General features: G+C 55.4%; 1 protein-coding gene across 2 annotated transcripts in view; it reads left to right on the top strand.

Annotated features, from left to right (window-relative positions):
* GALNT2 (polypeptide N-acetylgalactosaminyltransferase 2) overlaps positions 1–18499 on the top strand; it is a 157923-nt gene that overhangs the window by 121470 nt on the left and 17954 nt on the right. For both annotated transcript variants that reach the window (XM_053913357.1, XM_024561632.4), the window contains exons 4-9: positions 8200–8298; positions 8561–8628; positions 8847–8912; positions 11882–12003; positions 14070–14157; positions 17399–17486. In XM_053913357.1, the coding sequence (XP_053769332.1) occupies positions 8200–8298; positions 8561–8628; positions 8847–8912; positions 11882–12003; positions 14070–14157; positions 17399–17486 (531 nt within the window). The remainder of the gene's footprint in view (positions 1–8199; positions 8299–8560; positions 8629–8846; positions 8913–11881; positions 12004–14069; positions 14158–17398; positions 17487–18499) is intronic.

Raw genomic sequence — 18499 nt, 5'->3', positions numbered from 1 at the left:
TCTGGGGAGTAACTCTCCGAGACAGTGGGGAGCGGAGAGAACAGGAACACATCTCTCCCGGAGCAGTGATGATAAACACTGAATGCTCTGCCACCTGGAAACTAGGGTTCACATGTCAGGGCGGGGACAATGGCCCCAGGAGGCAGGGAGAAGCGGTGCAACTGAGCTGGGGCTGTCGGGGGTTCATGTTCTGGTAGACAAGCAGGGGCAGACATGGAGCACGGGGCTGTTACTGTCGGATTGGGGTGTGCTTCCCTCTGGAGAGGGCAGCTTTTCCCCGGCATCGGGGTGACTGAAGGTGAAACAGGGTGCAGCCAAGGAGGGGCCCCAAATAGGGATTTGTAATGGGGTCCAGAACTCAAGGTGTCCAGGAAATACTAGAAAAATATATATAGAACGTCCTCACCCCCACAAGCCTGAGCTGGGGGAAGGGACACATGGAGCGGGGCCATTCAGAGCTGTTTTGTACAGCAACAGCTGTGCAGCTAACCCCTAGCATGGTCATTTAACATATCTATAGCCTTTAACTGGTTTCATAGATACGTTAAATAGCTGTGGCCATGCTTTGAGCCAGGGAGCTGGGAGTGACTTCCACCCAGGATCTAACTGGGAAGCAACTCCTCCTGGTTGCGGTGCCTATGTGAGAGTTTGGAGAAGATTGGCTCCACGCCATGGGGCCACACCTACCCAGACTTACTATGGCAGCCCAGTAAAGCTGGAAGGATAGGGAATGCTGGCAGGTGTAACTGGTTGTAGGAGGAGTCGGAAATGGGGCTGCAGAGGAAGGTTGGCGCTGGGATTTAAACCGAGGCGTGGCAGCCATATCTGAGAGAGGACCACACGGTTTTGGTGGAGTAGGGGGAGAGAACCATGCTGCTTTGGCAGAGTGGGGACCCCGTGGCAGCAACACAGCTGATGGTGCCGGGAGCCTGAATCACGGACTTCTACTTCTTTTCCTGAGATACGGTACCCGGACTGGGCAGAGGGAGAAGGAAGGACTGTGTGCATCTGTGGGTATTCTAAAGCGCTTTACTATTTTAATGAAAACATCATTACTCTAAGTCTGTATAACTTTTAAATAAATAATTCCTTTCCTTTTCACCAGTTTCCGGCATTGAGAGATGTCTTTCCTCTGGTGGCGGGCAAGGGCAACCTAGTAGGTGGGGGGGACCCCCAGAGCAAAAGTGGGGGTCCTTTTGGTAATAGTATATTGTTCACCAATGCCCCCGCCCTGTCTGTTCTGTAACAAAGGTTGAAAGCACTGGCTGTTTCCTTGTGCACAGACCCCGCACCCCACCCGCCCGGGCAGCAGGAGGTGAGAGCCCGAGTGCCCGTGGAGGTCTCACGAACCTCAGATGGCTTCATCCAACGCTGCTGTTGTCTTGACTTCCAATAGCTCTTGAGTCCTGAGAAAGCTTTCTGTTGAAATGTAGTGTCTGTAAAACTGGAGGCAGTAAAGGGCAGAGGACGCCCTTTGAATGCAGGAGCAGTTTCATCCCAGCCGACGGCGCTGCTCAAAGTGGTGGCGGAAAGTTAGCGGTTCCGCTCGGGCACTCCCCAGACACAGGGCAGCTTTTCTGCTGCCGGTGCTGCTCGTGGTGTGTTGGGTGCACAAAGCGTGTGCTCCTGGACTGTGCTCTTGCCCTGGGTGTGTGTGCTTCTCCCCCTGGAACTCCTGGCCCTTGCAGGGATTAGGGACTTCAAAGGGAGTGCAGTAAGTAGGAGAGGCCCCGTTTCTTGTGTCTCGGGAGGGTAAATATTTTGTTTTAGCACAGGCTTCTGTTTCATATGGAGCACAGATGCAAGAGCCTGCAGGATGCGGGGCTGCTTCACTCTAATCCCTTCTCGGGAGTGAGACAAACCTATGCTGATTAATGGAGCTTATTCAAATCTCCTGCCAACGGAGATTCTTAAGAAGCTTAATTTCAGATGGGTCCTGCAGAGGTTTTTAAATAGCTTAGGATTTGGTTCTCTTCAATTTTAAAAGACCTCTGTAGAATTAGCTCTCTAGCTATTAGGACTGATCAGAAATTAGTTGATTAGGTAGAATATTATGCCATTATCACTGTTTGGAGGATTATTAACTGTGTTTTAATTAAATGAAAATTATACAACAGCTATTTAGCTTTCTTTTTTTCTCTTTTTGTTCCATTTGCAACTCCCATTCCATCCCATGGCCTTTCCAGCCGCCCCAGACACCCCACCACAAAACACACCATGAAATGGTCCCCTGAAGCTGCCCAGAGTGGAAGTTCCTGAAGTGGAGGGGTGTCCCCACCCCAGTGTGGACTCTGAGTGCTCTTTGTGCTCTGGGGGTACAGGGTCAGCTGTTGCAAGTATCCCACCCTTACTGTGAATCCAGACCCCAGTTGGGGGCTAGGTCTCGTCGTAAAGCCGGACATTTCGGGGTGGAGGGGATGTCGCATTTTGTAGCCATAGCAGAGTCTGCGGAACAAGCTGGGCCCTTCGCGGGTGGTGAAGGCAGGACTTGGGTTGTGGTGGGCAGGGGCCGGGAAACCAGAGTCTTTGGGGGAGGCAGCGTTTTTGACCTCTGTGCTCTGTGGCTCACATTCGAATTCTGTGGGTAATTCCAAAGCTCCTCGGATGACTGTAATCGTAGAAGACAGTTGTCACTGATGACATCGCTCAGCCTCCTGTGTCTCTTAAAATGAAGCCTAAGGACAGTCTGCACCAGCCTCGCCTGGAGGTGGGGGACCCTCTCAAATTCAGATTCCCAGGCAGTCCCCCCCCCCCCCCCCGCATCTGATTTTCATGTGCCCCTGGCTGAGCTCGCCAGTCTGATGCTCGCTCACTGTGCCGGTGTGGCAGTCACTGTCCCCTGAGCACCCTGGAGTCCCGGATGAGCTCTCGGGCCTCACGTGCACCCGGCTCCAGCCTGGCGGGAGCCGCAGCTGCAGAGCTCACGTGGGAAATCTCAGCTCCTGTGGGGCAGCTGTGGCAGGCTGCCAGCACATAGTCACTCAACGGCAGACCCGCCCTTTTCTTACTTGGAAGCCGAAATCGTGTAAGCATTCTCAGTGAGTGAGGGCAAGGGGGCGGGGTGGGCATTTGCACACTTCGGGGCCTCACTGGGGCCAGCTGCCGCTCAGAGCCGTCACCCTGGTGTCCCCGCAATGCCCCTGCACGCAGCAGGGGCAGAGGAGCTGGGGATCGACAGAACCAGTTTTAATTGATTCTTCGGGTTTTTGAAACTTCCTGGCCCTGCCACCTGAGCTTGACCCCCACACAGGCTCTCTCAGTCTGGCCCACCTGGCCCACAGGTGCACACGGAGACCGGCACGCGTTCAGGTGCCGGGTCTGCTGGGGAGTCTGAGGTCACAGTGGCCCCAGGGCTGCCTTTGCCACTCTGTCTCCTGGCCCTGCCCTAGGTGTGTACCTTGGCCCAGAACGGAGGAAATGCCACGTAGCTCCCAGAGTCAGGAGCTGATCATTACACCTCGGGGCACTTGCCTGCCTTTTACCCCATCCTCCTTCCAGTTGAGCACAGACCTGCCTTTGTGTCTCTGTCTGTAGATGAGACTTAAACTCCTGGTTTCTTCCTGAGCCCAGGCCCACGCGGTGACTCAGGCAGGTGGAAAGAAGCAACAGGGTTGGCATCCGAGGCAGAAGGAAGGAAAAAGGTTAATGAACTAGGGAAACTCTAACAGAGAGTGTTCTGTACAGCTTCATTTTCAAAAAGCAGAAACCTAAGAATGCCGAATTACAAAAATAGAGAAAAAGCATGATTATATTTGGAACTGAAAAAAGACATACTATAGAGTTTGTAAAGATCATAAGAAAATTGTAAGTACACTTTCATGCAAGTAAGTTTGAAAACTCCTGTGGAATGGAGAGTATTCTAGGAACATGGACGTTTTCAGAGTCACTCAAACTGTAAGACAGGAAAGAACTTGGCAACCACACAATGTTTGCCTTGCAGTTCCTGGTGCCACGTCCCTGCATTGTTACCCGGGAAGCTGAGGCATGGCCAGGTCTGCTGGGGAGACTGACATTCAGGGTCCCCGTGGCCATCAACTGTCCGCCTGTGTCAGACTCCAGACTGCACTCAGAGAGCAGGCTGGGCGGCGGATGCCCAGGATGCTGGGGTCCCCAGCCCCGCTGCAGGGCGCGCCCTGCTGGCGTCAGAGAGGCCCAGCACCTTCTGTGTGCTGGGCCACCAGAGTCAACACTGTTTTTTACTTTTCTTTCTTAATCTTTTAACACATGGGTATTTCCCATCTCTCCCAAACCTGTTTTGTTGTTAACATCAAATAATGCTTCATTACTAATCAAGTTGCTTAGTATTTTCCGTACAAACCCCTGGTGAATTGGGCCTTTCGGGAAGATGGAGCAACACCCTCCCCGTGTTTCGTCATTTCCCTGGCCCTCTTCATGGTCGTGATGGCTGTCTAGCAGTAAGCATGGTCTTGCTCTGGGCCAAGAGCGCCTCCGTGACCTTGCAGAGGTTCTGGAACTCTCTCTGTTACTGAAGCACGCTGCTGCATCTCCCCTACCTGTCCATCACGTGAGCCCCTCCGGCAAGCCCACAGGCCCTTCACTGACCAAGTGACTACAGAGCTCTCACTCAGTAACCCGTGTGTGCACTTGGAAGCGTGTCCCAGGCCCGTCTCATGGGCCCCACCTTCAGGTCGCCAGCGGAATTTTCCCTCTAACCTCCAGGATGACAGCCTCCAGTGACACAGCAGCCGAACGCCTATTTTCAGCCCTGCGTCAGAACTACAGGGACGTTCCCAGCGTTCAGAGTCCCTGTCTGTACATTCCTGTTTCACAGTCCCAGCAGCCGTGTGGGGTCCCGAGGGCCTTCTTCCCACAGGAGGAGCGACACTAGGGGCCTCAGGGCACGGGGAGTAGCCACAGTTACCACGGGGTGGAGAAGAAGTCACCTGGGTTCCCCTCCGCACCGTGGAGCAGCCCTCCACCTTATTGAACATGGCCGGCCCACACTCCCCGGTCCGAGACAGACACTGGATTTTCTCATCAGTGTCTTGATCGACCTCAGGTCGACGTCTGCATCGGCTGAGTCTGCCCCCACAGTGCCGTCCCTCCCGAGGGGGTGGGGGGCACGTGGCTGTGCCAAGCAGCCGGCTTGTCCGCCCCGTCGAGAGTTCAGGTATTGTTAGCCACGTGGTCTCAAAGAAATTTGAGACTACATTAAGGATTTTTTAAAAATCTTCACGTTGCCCAGTTTTTAAAGTCTCCATTTTACTGGCCATGAAGTGACCAGAGTGACCACTGCAGCACCGCGCCCTTGGAAAGTGGGGTGACCTGGACCCCATGGCCCGCCCTCTGTCCACAGTGTCACGCTCCTTGCACTGGTCTCGCCTGGGAGGGAGGACAGCGAACTGTAGACTCCTCCTGTTGCTGACTCCACACCAGCTACACTTTCCACTCCATTCCCGCAGAAAGCTCAGGGACGAAAGCCCCCGCAGCCGGACCCCAGGGGCTCTCTGTACCGGGCGTCTTTCACTAGCTCCGAGCAGTCGGGACTGCTTGGCAGGGATGTGGCTCTTTACACGCAAGATTTATTGTTTCTTTTCAAAGAAATTCTTCACTCCCTGCCTTTTCTTGGCTCACTGTGAGGACCCAGGATCTGAATTCATATACATACACACAAGTACTCTTACCCCATGGGATATAACGTGCTCCTCGATTTTTTCTTAAAAATGGGGTACCTCTAAAATTTTCTGATTGCCAATCCCCAGCAAAACTTGGGGCCTTGTGAATATGTAGAGGAATTTTAATAAAATGACGCGAGTGCAGGTGCTCCGTGCGACGTGAGGAGTGCCGCCAGAGTGCCTGGTGGCTCCCCACGGAGAGAAGGAAACCCAGAGAATAGGACGTGATTGGGTCAGTTACGTGGACTGTGATTCGACCGTGAGAAGGACTTCTTCCTCCCTGCGATACTTCCCCCGGGGCTGCAGGAGCCGAGGGCTGTGAGTCCCAGTGAGTCACAGAGGCCTCTCCCGGGCCCAGCACCCCGACTGTGCGGAGCAGGGGGCTGGGCTTTATGTCAATAGCATTACAGATCTAGGTCTAGGGGGTGACGTTCTGTGTTAATTTGTTTACGGGGAAGCTCACAGATCCTTCATCTAGCAATCGCTACTTCTTAAAGCAGGGGCGGGCTGCTGGCCTATCAGTCAGGGTGTCCTTGAAGACTTAGCCATCAGCTCTAATGAAGCACAGTATTAATTCCAGAATGCATTTTCCCCCAGCAACAGCGACTGGTGTGTTATGCTGTTTTCTTGTGATTAATTACAGTCGAGCTGTCCATATAACTATAATAAAGAAAAGAAGCCCATATTGTGATTTCTGACCTAATTGCTTTTTAATGGCACTGATTTTCTTGCTCATTTTCACAATCTGCTTCTCAGAAGTCCTGTTCCCAGGCAGGAGGGGAAATTGGTGTCCGTTGGCCATTTTCCTTCAAGTGGACTCGCTGGCCATTGTCACAGCTGCCAAAGCGCTTGTGGCCGTGGCTGAGCTGCGGAGACCCTAACATATCCGCATCCTCCTGCCGCTGATGTCCCTTTGCAGAGGGACACCGCCCGCTCTGCGAGCAGGTCCTTCCCAGCTGTGGGGCACTGCACGGGAAGCTAAGTGGCAAAGCAAGTTTCTGCAGGTGCATGGGCCCCGGGAAGGGCTTCGGCGGCTCCGACACCAGCGGCAGTGGGTGTAACTGCAGGGTGCTCACGGGTCATGAAGGCTGGAGTGGGGGGCCCGTCCTGGGGCTGAGTGACAGGTCCCGGCCCTCCTGCAGGCCCACAGCAAGACTCGTTCACGCTCTCCACCTTGGTATTAAAATGACCGGTCAAGCCCTGGCCGGGTGGCTCAGCTGGTCAGAGCGTTGTCCAGCACCCCAAAAGGTTGTAGGATCTGTTCCCGGTCAGGGCACGTACTTAGGTTGCAGATTCAATCCCCAGTCAGGGTGCGTACATGAGACAACTGATTGATGCCCCCACACACACCCCCGCTTCCTCTCTGTCTAAAATCAATAAATATATCTTCAGATGAGGATTTTTTTTTTAAAGGACTTGGTCAAAAACTGGTTCCCAGGGCCAAAGGCGCGCTAGCCGCCTGGCCTAGCCTCTCTGAGCTGGGTTAGTGGTGTTACCAGCTTGGTGACTCTGAGGGCCCTCAGACCGCACTGGACTGCTCCCAGCGGCCCTTCCCGGCTGGAAGCCTACGGGATGCTCCGCGCCTGCCCCAGTGCAGGGCTCTCTCGGGATCCTTTGCAACATCACCTGTCTGGGTGCATGTTCTTCAAAGTCTGTGGCGCTTGCCTTGAAGGGCCCCTCGTGGGTTCTGCGGAGGCCAGACCTACTTAGCTGGCCATTTCTGTCTCAGGGGATGATCGCAATAGCAGATTGTGGAAATGAGTGAGAAAATCAGTGCAATTAAAAAGCAGTTAGGTCAGAATCACAAAATGGGCTTCCTTTGTTTATTGAGGCTGTGTGGGTAGCTTGCTTCTCATCAGTTGGCATCTTACCCCTGGAGGTGTCAGAGTCCTGTTTTTCAGAAGAGCCAATCTGTGCGCTTGCATTCTGGGTCTTAGAGACCAGCTCAGAAGTGTCTTGCTGTGACCAGCTGGTAGTGAGTAGCCCTGGTCCCTGAATGGCCGTGTTCCGGCCATTCAAGGCTCTCCCCAGAGCTGACATGTCCCTCACCCTGCATCGGCATCCCTTACATTGTTTGGAGCTGGCCTGACAGGGTGAGGGACGCATGTCCCTGCTGTCCAGGGTAAGGGGGAGCGTTCAGGTGGCTGTGCCAGCTCCCAGAGACAGCTGCGTGAAGCCACACAGATGTCCCTCGTGCTTGCTGTAGGCAAGGTAGAGAACGAGGGAAGAGCAGCATTGCCCTGGTCTCAGCCCCGAGGGGCGACCTCCCCTGCGGATGCGTGAGGCGCAGTGTGCACGTGACAGGAAATGGGATCTCACGGTTTCAAGTCGCCTTTTTCTTCACTGTGGTGGACATTCTCAGGGTGTTACCTTGTCCCGAAGTCTTTCATCTCTCGTAACATACCTCCCGTTGCTTTTCTCGTGTCTCGCTGTCACTGCGTCTCAGAATAGGCCAGGGTCTTCTGCAGACAACAGCTTGAGTGTCTGTCCTGGCCGGTCGCTCTGCCCATGCTTGGTGGCTGCTCTGGTCCCTTGTTCAGAGGACGAACTTTCTCTTTCTCAGGTGTCAGCGGAAGCAGTGGCGGGTGGATCTGCCGGCCACCAGCGTGGTGATCACCTTCCACAACGAAGCCAGGTCGGCCTTGCTGAGGACAGTGGTCAGGTGAGGCCAGGAGATACCACCCTTTGCCCACCTGTTGCAGCTCCCAGAGGGCGTTCCCTCGCAGGGACACTGCACACGGACTGTGTCCCCAGTACAGTCAGGTCGGGGCTGGCTACAGGGCGGGCAGTCACCTTAGTGTGCGGAGCAAGGAGGGACCGATGGCTCCTGCAGCCAAGGATTGGGGCCACGATGGGAGAATTCCCCACCCAAAGTGATCCCCCCGAAAGGCCTACAACCTTGTGATCTCTGTGTCTTTTCTCAGTGTGCTGAAGAAGAGCCCGCCCCACCTCATAAAAGAAATCATCTTGGTGGACGATTACAGCAATGACCGTAAGTAGCAAGGCCAGTTTCTCCCCTGCGCCAGCCCTTCCCGGGCGCCCGCCTTCCGGAGTGTGGCTGCTGGTGACGTGCTTCTGAAAGACCCGACCCAGGGTGGCCGAGGGAAGAGGTGCCTCGGGGTGACCCCTGCCTATTGTTAAGACCCCTGCTTGAATGCGAAGCCCTGTAGAAACTGAGGTTCAAGCGCTCTGCTTCTTTTCTCTCCCCAGCGGAGGACGGGGCGCTCTTGGGAAAGATTGAAAAAGTGCGGGTTCTCAGAAACGATCGGCGAGAAGGTAAGGCTCTTCTTAACTCAGTACCCGAGCGTTGAGTTCTGGCTCTTCCTGGGCCCGGTGACAACCTAAAGGTTTCAGCTAAAAGAGCCACGGACTGGGTCGTCTTTTTGTGGCTTCCGCTACCAGAGCCTCTTGGGAGCCTCTCCCGGCAAACATGGGAAAGACATTCAAAGCTTAACTGATTGAAACTCTTTGTGCATGAGGGCAAGAGTTCAAATGACATTTTTGTTTATGTATTTAGGAAATTGGCTTCCCTCCTCCCTTTACATCCTAGGAAGTTTTCTCAGTCCCTTGAGTCCCACTGGAGTTTAGAAGGAAAAAACAAAGATTTAGCCATGGGAAACCTAATGATACCATGCTCCAGGCATCTGATAAAGTAACTGATAGTCAATTCGACAGCCTGACAAAGGTGAGCCATCCAAAAAAAGGGGGTGAGCACCACAGTTACACGCTTACTGGGTTTTGTAAATGCCAGCCTCAAACTCCGTGGTCAGTCTTGTCGTTGCTGGAGCCGGGCTCACTGAGTCCACTTTACTGGCACTTATAAGAGTGACCCCGGGGGGGACAGAGTTGCTTTGAAGTGTCTGGAAAGCAAGCTGAAATCACAGTGTGTGATTTCATGGCATCAGTGCTGATAGAGAGCTCGGTGGCTCCCCCAGAACCCTGAGAATCTCTCTGCATAGAGACATAGCCGAGCTTTAAACAGGGGCCATGTTTGCTCTTTGTGGCCAACGGCTGGTCCTGGAGTGGCGGTGATGTTCTTTGATCGATGTCTACTCGTTCTTCTGGTTCCTCGTGCGGTCCAGCTGGAGTGAAGGCATGTGGTTTTCCTTAGCAAGAATCTAATCAGCCAATAAGGTGCTTTATCCCACGAGGGCCACGTCATCGGCACTGTATTTTAAGCAAGTGTAAGACCATCCATCCAGATGTCCCACGCTCGTAAACAGTGGGTCCACCTTGTCCCTGAGCCAGCTCTGTTTGCTGGACTCACATCTGTCTCCCGAGCTTACAGTCAACCCAAATCTTGAGATCAAACCAAAATCTTGCACTTTGTATTTGCATTTGACCCTAAACAAGCCACATAATACCTTTTGGATTTAACCCCAAAGTATCTGCTGGCACAGGGAAGAAACAAAAGAGGTGGTGGACAGAAAGGTATTTTTCACGTTGGCATTTTGCCACTGACAGATCACTTGCTAACCTTATAGTTTATAGTGCCTTTAAACCATTCACAAATCAAAAAAATTTTCTAAATATAAACTATTTGCCGTATGTTAGGCGGTTCCTGTGGGCAAACCCACACTGATGCATTGTTTGGGGAGGGGTAGAGGGGCAGCTGTGTGGAGCCAGGTTTGGTGGGTCTGTGTGGAGCAGATGAAAGGCGTGACGGCTGGGGGAGAAGATGTGTGCATAGCATGGATGCACATATGTGGCATGTGTGTGTGTGTATGAATGTGTGAGATCCCATTGTTTAAACACCTGTACCAGGGCTGACGGTGATGCTGCTCAGCGGCAGAGGAAATCAGCTGCTTAAACCATCACGGCAGCAGAAGAGCAGCCTTGGGTTCCGTGTCAGGGCCCGGGGTCTGGTTGTGCCGGCAGTTCCGACCTGGCAGCTCGTTAGAGTCCCCGGAGAACTTAAGAGATGGCCATGCCCACAATTAAATGAAAAGGTCTGGCTTTCTAGGGGCGGGGCCTGGGCATCTGCCTTTAAGAGCTACTCAGATGATCCTGGTGTGCTCTGAAAGCGGAAGACCTCATCCGGCTCTCTCATTTTATGGCTGGCTGGAAATGTTAAGGCCCGAAGAGGCCAGGCAGCTTTCTCACGGCTGTGCAGCCATCTGATGGCAGCAGCAGGGCGACGTCCACATGTGATCCGACTCTCTGGGTGTCTTGTGGGCTGTTTCTCTATTCCCACTGTCCTGCCCACTTCAGCCAATTTACTTAACCCCGGGTTTATGGAAACATAATTTGACATGCAACATTGTATCCGCTCAAGGTGTACAACATAATGATTGGATACATGTGCACATTGTATGCCTGTTACCACAGCAAGTTTCGTTACCATCCATCACCTCAGGTAGTTACAGTTATTTTCTCTTCGGAGAACTTTTAAGTTCTACTCTAGCAACGCATGTGCAGTACAGTGTGGTTAACTGTAGTCATTCACCCTGTTCATCACATCCTAGAACTTAGGACTGGGAGTTTGTACCTTTGGGCCCCCTTCACCCATTTGCCCCACCCCACCCCAGAAAGGGACATCTTTTCTTTTTTCCCTACTCTGGCGCCCAGCTCTATAAACAGCACCGAAAGCCCACTGTGACTACTGCGTGTAAAGGAGCCTAAGACACCGGCTCCCACCGGTTGTGAGCAGTCACACCACCTTCGTAGGTAAAGCCCAGCGTACATAGTGAAGCTGTTTATGACCACACCATCTAGGGACAAATATGCTTTCTACAGGACTGCGTGAGACTTAAACACGTATGTTATTAACAGATCACAAATATGTGATGTGTAATTTGACTAACTGTGACTAATTTTGTGTAAAAGCTAGAAAACTGGGCGTTGTGATTCTTTGCAACGTTGCTCATTGACCGCCATGGAAATCGGCGCCGCTAGCACGTGATGCAGCGCCTGGGCGACCGGTCCCCAGCCCAGCGCCTCAGAAAACCCTGTGGCTGTGACAGAGGAGCGTGGCTTTCAAAGCTCCGCGGCTCGGGTTCCTGATACAGGAGAGGTCAGCAGTGCAAAGGCCTTTCTCAGAAGGCAGCATTTCTGAGAACGTTGTCTTCTCCGTACCCACGGGGTAGTGTTGATCGCTCGCGTGGTTTGCAGGTGACTGTCTGCCCAGCAGGATGGCTGCGGAGCTCAGCTCGGGGCGGGGTTGGTGATGTGCTGTGTGCAGTTCTCGCCCTTTTCTCAGATGCCCTCTCCACACCCCCTGACCTGCTGTCGAACTCCCTCCGCAGGCCTGATGCGCTCGCGGGTCCGGGGCGCCGACGCGGCCCAGGCCCGGGTCCTGACGTTCCTGGACAGCCACTGTGAGTGCAACGAGCACTGGCTGGAGCCGCTGCTGGAGAGGGTGGCCGAGGTGAGGCCCGGCTCGGGCTGCGGTTTTCCCTGATGCTGGAGAGGGGGAAAGGCGCCTCTGGGACATTGGTCCTCTGCGGGGCTCTCAGGAGGGCACCCACTTGGCAAGGAGGTGGCAAGGATCAGCAGAGTGTGCTGAGCCCCCAACGGGCATGAGACCCTTTCCTTAGGGGGATGGTCCTTCCTTGCAGCTTTGCAGCAAGCTCTCCGACGCAAAGGGGCAAAGTGGTTGGGACCCCTGCCTCCAGCCAGTGCCGTGTGAGTGCTGCTGCTGCTGGAGGCTAGGGGCTGAGGGCGGCGGGCTGGGGGCTCCCCGGAGCACAGGTGCTGGCTCCTGGGGGGGCTGCCAGGGCTCCACGGGCACCCTGGGTGCACCTGCAAACATCGTCCCTGGCCTTACGTCTGGCCTTCTGTTTTTTTCTCTTGCCTTCTGCTTGTCTACTGACTTTCTCTCCCCGCCACTAAGAAAGCCTTTCTTGGAGTGCAAAAGCAAACCTAGTGAGAGTGCTGGAGAAACACGAAGTGAACAGGTCATGCTCTTTCACGGCAGCAAGGACAGTTGACGGGCAGTGAGTCACCAAACGCTAAGTAACCACAAGCGGGTGGCGTTCTGATCGTCACAGTTGCTAACTACCTGCTGATCACTCCGTACGTTCCCTTTAACCCAGGCATCGCTCCCATCTGACAGATAAGGGCCTGGGGTTCGGGGCGCCTGAGTGACTTACCGAAAGTCATACCAGTGGCACAGCCTGGATTGCAGAACAGGTTTCAGCAAGTGCTTGATTAATGGAGGCATCTTATAACGTGCTCACGCCTCGCTAAGAGAAGAGCCGTCTGGCTCCCACCGCCGACTTCTCACCCCGCCGGCCTGTGCCAGGAAAGCCATGGCCGCACGCGGGCTGCCCCCAGGATACTAGCGCGTGCAAAGGCACTGTCAGAACTGTTTCAGGGCCCCCCCCAAAGAGAGGATGAGAAGAGTGGGGGATATTCATTCTCGCTAGGGCCGGTCCTATCCAAGGACACAGGAAGAAGTGAGTGGACCTAGAGGCAGAGCAAGTCACGTTCTTGAACTCCCGCACCCCAGCCCGGACTGAGCCAGGGGTTGAAGGTTTCATTCTTCTCTGCTCTCCGTGCCCCGCCCGGGTCGTTGGATTTTCCCTCTAAACTTGCACCTGGGTGGCATGGGAGCTTTATAATATTCTCTTAGCGTGTTTCTCTGATGTACTGTGTTCTGACGCCGCTGATTCTCTTACTAATTTGTGTCCTGGAGTCTGTCTCCCGGCTAACACGGGTCCTTTAACCAGCTCAGGCAGGAAAGCACTGACCCTTTGTTGCCCACTGGCACGGGGCCGTGTCTCGCGCCAGTGCCAGCCGTCCCAACTCAGCGAGGCAGCAGAGTTAAAAGACCTCATGCTCGCAAGTCTCTTTACCAGAACAATGGCAGGGCAGCACAAAGGCAGGCCTCAGTGTTGGGGGGACGTTGTTTTGTTTGGTGGAATCACAGGCAGGAGAGGCTTGGAATCTAGAATCCTCTGGTCACTTCGAGTTACCTTGTGCTGTAGTTGGCTTGGGGCCCTGCCCATCACACACCACTCCTGTGCTCATAGAAACGGACCCCGAACTTTGCTGTGCGGGCATCTCAGCCCTCAGCCCGTTCCTGAGGTTTACTGCCGCTCACAGATCACCCATGGTCAAGTGCAACTGAGCTCAGAATGAAAGCACAACTGGGGCTGAAGTTTAGACGTTTGGGAAAACAGAAAAGGACCCCAGGGACACACTGGTGTCATCCAGGCCTCCAACCAAGTATACAGATGCTTGGACTGCCCCGCACCCCCAGCATCCATCTCAGGGAGCCATTCCCTCCACGTCCTGGCTCCCTCTGTCCCTCAGCGCAGAAGGGGACCCGCCCACCTGATGGCACCCGGCTGGGAGGGCTGGGTCTCTGTGGGCGTTGGGTGGAGGGACCCCGGCTGTCACAGTACCTGCCTTACTGATGCCGCCCATTAGGGGCTGGGTTCTCTGTTCGATTTGATGGCCACTCTTGCCTTTTCCTTCCTCCTCCTGCAGGACAGGACTCGGGTGGTGTCGCCCATCATCGATGTCATCAACATGGACAACTTCCAGTACGTGGGGGCGTCCGCTGACTTGAAAGGCGGTAGGTGCCGCTCCCGGTCCCCCCGCCTTGCTCTTCCTGTTTGTGCAGCGTCTGAACACAGCCCCCTCGGTGTCACGGGTGACGGGGACGGCGGCTTTAGCACTGCGGCACCCACCCTTCGACACCTGTGCTCAGCAAGCACAGTCCCGTAAAGAGCAAGAAATTGCCTTGCTTCTTCCAAGGGCTTCTTGGGTTTCCTGTTCTTCTTGTAGCTCTTCGAATTTCTGTCACTGTAGTGACTCGCATGGCTCAGTACAGTTCTGGGGCTACTTTTTATCAGAGAGGATTCAGCTGCTCCCCCACACCCACCCCAGGCGTAGGGCATGAGGACCCCCACAGAGCTGGCGGGCGCCGTGTGATGTGCCACGGGCTCAGGTGTGAGCAGCTTTTGGGGGCTAGAGCCTCCGCCCTCCTGCAGCTCCTCCAGCACCCTGAGTGTGCCCTCAAACCCTTCCCCCATGGAGCCCCCAAATGACTATCTCATACTCTCCTCACCTTCCTTAAAAGTATCAAAGGCCTCAGAGAACTTCTGGTCACGTGCGCGCCAGTGTCGACATTTGCTGTGTTAGAAAGCAAAGCCGAGACCCTGACAAGATACGCTGAAGCAAGTCCAAGTCCTGTTGTCCTCTGAGCACTGACGTCACATGTCACGCAGCTTCCAGAAAATCCCATCACGCACTTTTGAAAGGAGGAGCTGGGAAGAGGCACCCAAGGTCTCGGTATAAACGGAAATGTAGTTTTGACGTCACAGGGTCTGTGGCTCCTTTAGTGGCCCCTGGACCCCACCTAGAGAGACGCCAGTCTCGTGATGCTGACAAACATGCAGGAGCCACCCAGCCCCTCCCCAAACCTGGCCATGTGACGTCTGGCTCTGCCCCATTGTCCCCGTGTCCCCAGGAATGTGCAAGTCTCGGCGGGTGCTGTGCTCCCCAGGACTCTGCCACAGCCCAGTCATAAGGGCTCCGTGCTCGGAAACCCTCTGGCCGGCACCCCGCCCCTCTGAACTCGGCCGGGAGCCGGGGTCAGCGCGGGCCACTCCAAGCCGCTGAAAGAGCTGCCATAGCCTCCCATGTGTATGGGGGGGTATTCACCACGGATCCTCCACACCCGAGGTTGGGTGCTCTTGTCCAGCCGCCAGGCGGGACAAGAGTGTCCTTACGTAGTACTAGGGGCTTCTTTTCCCACCTGCTCACCCTTCAAGCATGCTCGAAGGTGGACTGTTGCAGACAGACACACCGACAGCCTACCATCAGAAAAGCAAGCCGTGAAACTATAACCTGGGCGCAACCTCAGAGAACAGAGTGCTGGGATCGTGAGTGGGAGTTCAGTGCCCCTGCCCCTCTCGGACCATGTCGTCTGTGCTCTCAGTACCCATTCGAGAAGTGGGGTGATGATCGTGCTGCCACCCAGGGGAGGGGAGGGCTCTGTGTGGCCGAGTGAGGTCAGGGGTGCAGCCAAGCACCCCCCTCCTGTCCACACACCAGCAAGAGGCCATTCCCTCTGGAAGGACAGCCCTTCGGTTGAGAAACGACATGCAGGAGAGGTTCTTCGTGACTGGTGAGAGGGTTTGGGGCTGCAAAGGTGACAGGCCCAGCTGTCCTAGACGCCTCCGTGTGTAGGACGTCTGACCCCCAGTCCTTTGCCAGGGCTGGATTTGTGGGGCTCACTCCCCCTCAGCACTGCCTGTGTCGGAGCAGGCGCGGGGGCAGCCGGATGCCCTGCAATGGGGTGCAGGCCTCCTGCTGGGTCCGAGGGAAGGGGGATGGGAATCAAGGATGACACTTTTAGGAGATTCTTAAAATCTGATACAGCGTATCTCTTTGAACCAAAGTAATAAAGTTATGATAAACGTTCACCCGCTGCAGGTAATGTCACGCGGCCGGCCTGGAAGCCTTTGCACTCTCTGGGTAACGCAGCCAGGCTGCCTGCTGTGCGGGTGTGTCTGAGGCAGGCTGTCTGCCTGGGGGGGCAGCAGAGTCTCCAGGAAGTCCGCAGGGGACAGTATCAGCTTCCTCCCCACGCCCCTTGCCCCACTCTGCAGTGACAGCTGGGGACCTTTTTGGTTCCTTGCCTCTGGTTGAGCCATAAAGTATGCTGGGTTGGCCCAGGAGCCTCCAAGCTTGGGCTGCCGGGGCAGACAAACCCTGCATTCCGAGTACGGGGGCGAGAAGTGTGAACTCAGGCATCATCGCACAAGGCCTGCAACCATAAGCCCAGTGGCAGAGAGCTTAAGAGGCACAGAGCCAAAGGATGGGGCGTCCTGGGGCACCTAGGTGTGGTGGTCAGACCCTCAGAAATGTGGTCGATGAGCCAGTGCTTCCTGTCCGGGCAGTGGCCGCAGGTGGGCCCAGACCTGCTCTCCTCCTGCCCCTGGAGAGTGGCCGCAGGTGGGGCACACTGGTGCGGAGCAGCGGCTCATGAGCGGTCCCTCTGGGTGTGGTTGAGAGCTGGCAGCTGGGGGCCCAGGGCCTGCAAATGCCAGCAACCACGTCCAGGCGCTGGGCCCAGGCGCACCGCCTGTGCGCAGCCTGCGAGTGCCCACAGTGAGTCAGGGCAGGTGCCAGACCGACCAGAAATCGGAGCTTGCCTGCTTGTGTGGCTACTTCTCATGGCTCCTTTTCAAGTTCTGCCCCCCCCAACCTCAGCCCACATCACTGCCGCCTTGATGGGGTTCATTCACAATCGACAGATATTGAAGACACTATACACCGTTAATCACCGTTGCACACCTGCAGCTAGCTAATGCAGTATCGTGTGTTGGCTGGAGTGGGAAAACATGATTTCTTTTAAAGAAACATGTTGAAGAAGTAAGTTTGCAGGCCCAGGGAACCGTCATCGTCCCCGGCCCTGGGGCAGTGTTGGTGGCCATGGCAGACTGTCTACCCCACTCTCCTCTGCTCCCTCGCAGCCCCTGGGTGTGCCAGGGTGTCCCCGTGCACCCCCTCCTCTTCTCACTTCCTGTTTGTTCTCAGGCGCTTACTTGGAGACAGGCCTTACTTGGTGGCCTGTTCTGTGTAGGCTTTTTGGGGAAGGGAAATCGCAGTGCGCCCTCCTCGCTGCTCTCCTCCCCGGTCACCCCCTCCCTGCCGCGTCTTTGTGTGTTTTGTTGTGATTTCTGCATTGTTCTAGTCTCAGTGAGCCTTACCCAAATGTCCAGTATTTCTAAGCTGCGAGGGTCGGCAGGCGCTGGGAGCAAATGGCCACCGTGGCAGCGCCCATCTCTCTCTCCTGTGCTCGGCAGGTTTCGACTGGAACTTGGTGTTCAAGTGGGATTACATGACACCGGAGCAGAGGAGGGCCCGGCAGGGGAACCCCGTCGCCCCCATAAAGTAAGTGCCGGGTCGCAGAGGAGACCCCAGGCTCTGGCCCTGCCCTGCGGACCTGACCGAGCTCCTCCCCCTCTGTGCCCTCAGCTCCATATCCCCCGTGTCAACTCCAGGGGGCATCTGCAGGTTGCTGTCTGCAGATGACGCTTGTACAGAAGGCAGCCCTGCCCATTCTCAGTTCTCCGTGTTCTGACACACAGCATCTCCCACACAGGGCGGCTCTCCGAGCTGACCCCAGGGGCCCGGGAAGGGGGCTGGGCCTGGTGGGAGGCCCCTCTGCAGCTGCCCTTCATGATGCGCTCCCCTGTTCGCCCACAAAGGAGGTGACTTTCTGGCTTTTTGGTTCCCAGATCAGGCCTGGGGTCCACATTGGGCGTCAGGATACACCTCGGAGTGGGTGGTGACCCTGAGACCCTCCTGCTAGCCCTGCCCTTCTCTGCCCAGTTCCCCTGCAGTTGTGCACCAGTGTGCCCTTGTACACCAGCATGTTGCACACCAGCGTTCTGTGCACCAGTGTGCCCTTGTACACCAGCATGTTGCACACCAGCATTCTGTGCACCAGTGTGCCCTTGTACACCAGTGTTGTGCACCAGTGTGCCCTTGTACACCAGCATGTTGCACACCAGCGTTCTGTGCACCAGTGTGCCCTTGTACACCAGCGTGCTGTGCACCATTTCCAGCACTTTGGCCCTGAATTAGTTCCTGCAGCATCTCTGCTGGGATGGAGTAGGGACTCTGGAAACATTCTGTTAGCCCTTCCCAAGCTGACAGGGAAGTGAGGCCAATGCGGGTCCCTCAGACGGGAGGCACCTACTCCTTGACAGGGACCGTGCTCAGACAGCTGATGTCATTGAGCGCGTCCTCAGTGTGCTGGCTGCTCTATGGTGCTGCTTTTGGGGTCCTCTAAGAAAACTGGGTGCAGAAGGGCCAAGACCTTGCCTGGGGTCCCTAGGCAGCAAGTACGGGCAGCCCCAGCAGTATCTCTCCAGGCCTCAGTCCAGCCCCTCGCACTGTGG

This window comes from Desmodus rotundus, chromosome 10 (genome assembly GCF_022682495.2).
Source record: "Desmodus rotundus isolate HL8 chromosome 10, HLdesRot8A.1, whole genome shotgun sequence".
In the NCBI taxonomy this organism is placed as follows: domain Eukaryota; kingdom Metazoa; phylum Chordata; class Mammalia; order Chiroptera; family Phyllostomidae; genus Desmodus; species Desmodus rotundus.
Note: the sequence above shows the minus strand (reverse complement) of the source record. Positions and strands in the feature narration are given on the sequence as shown.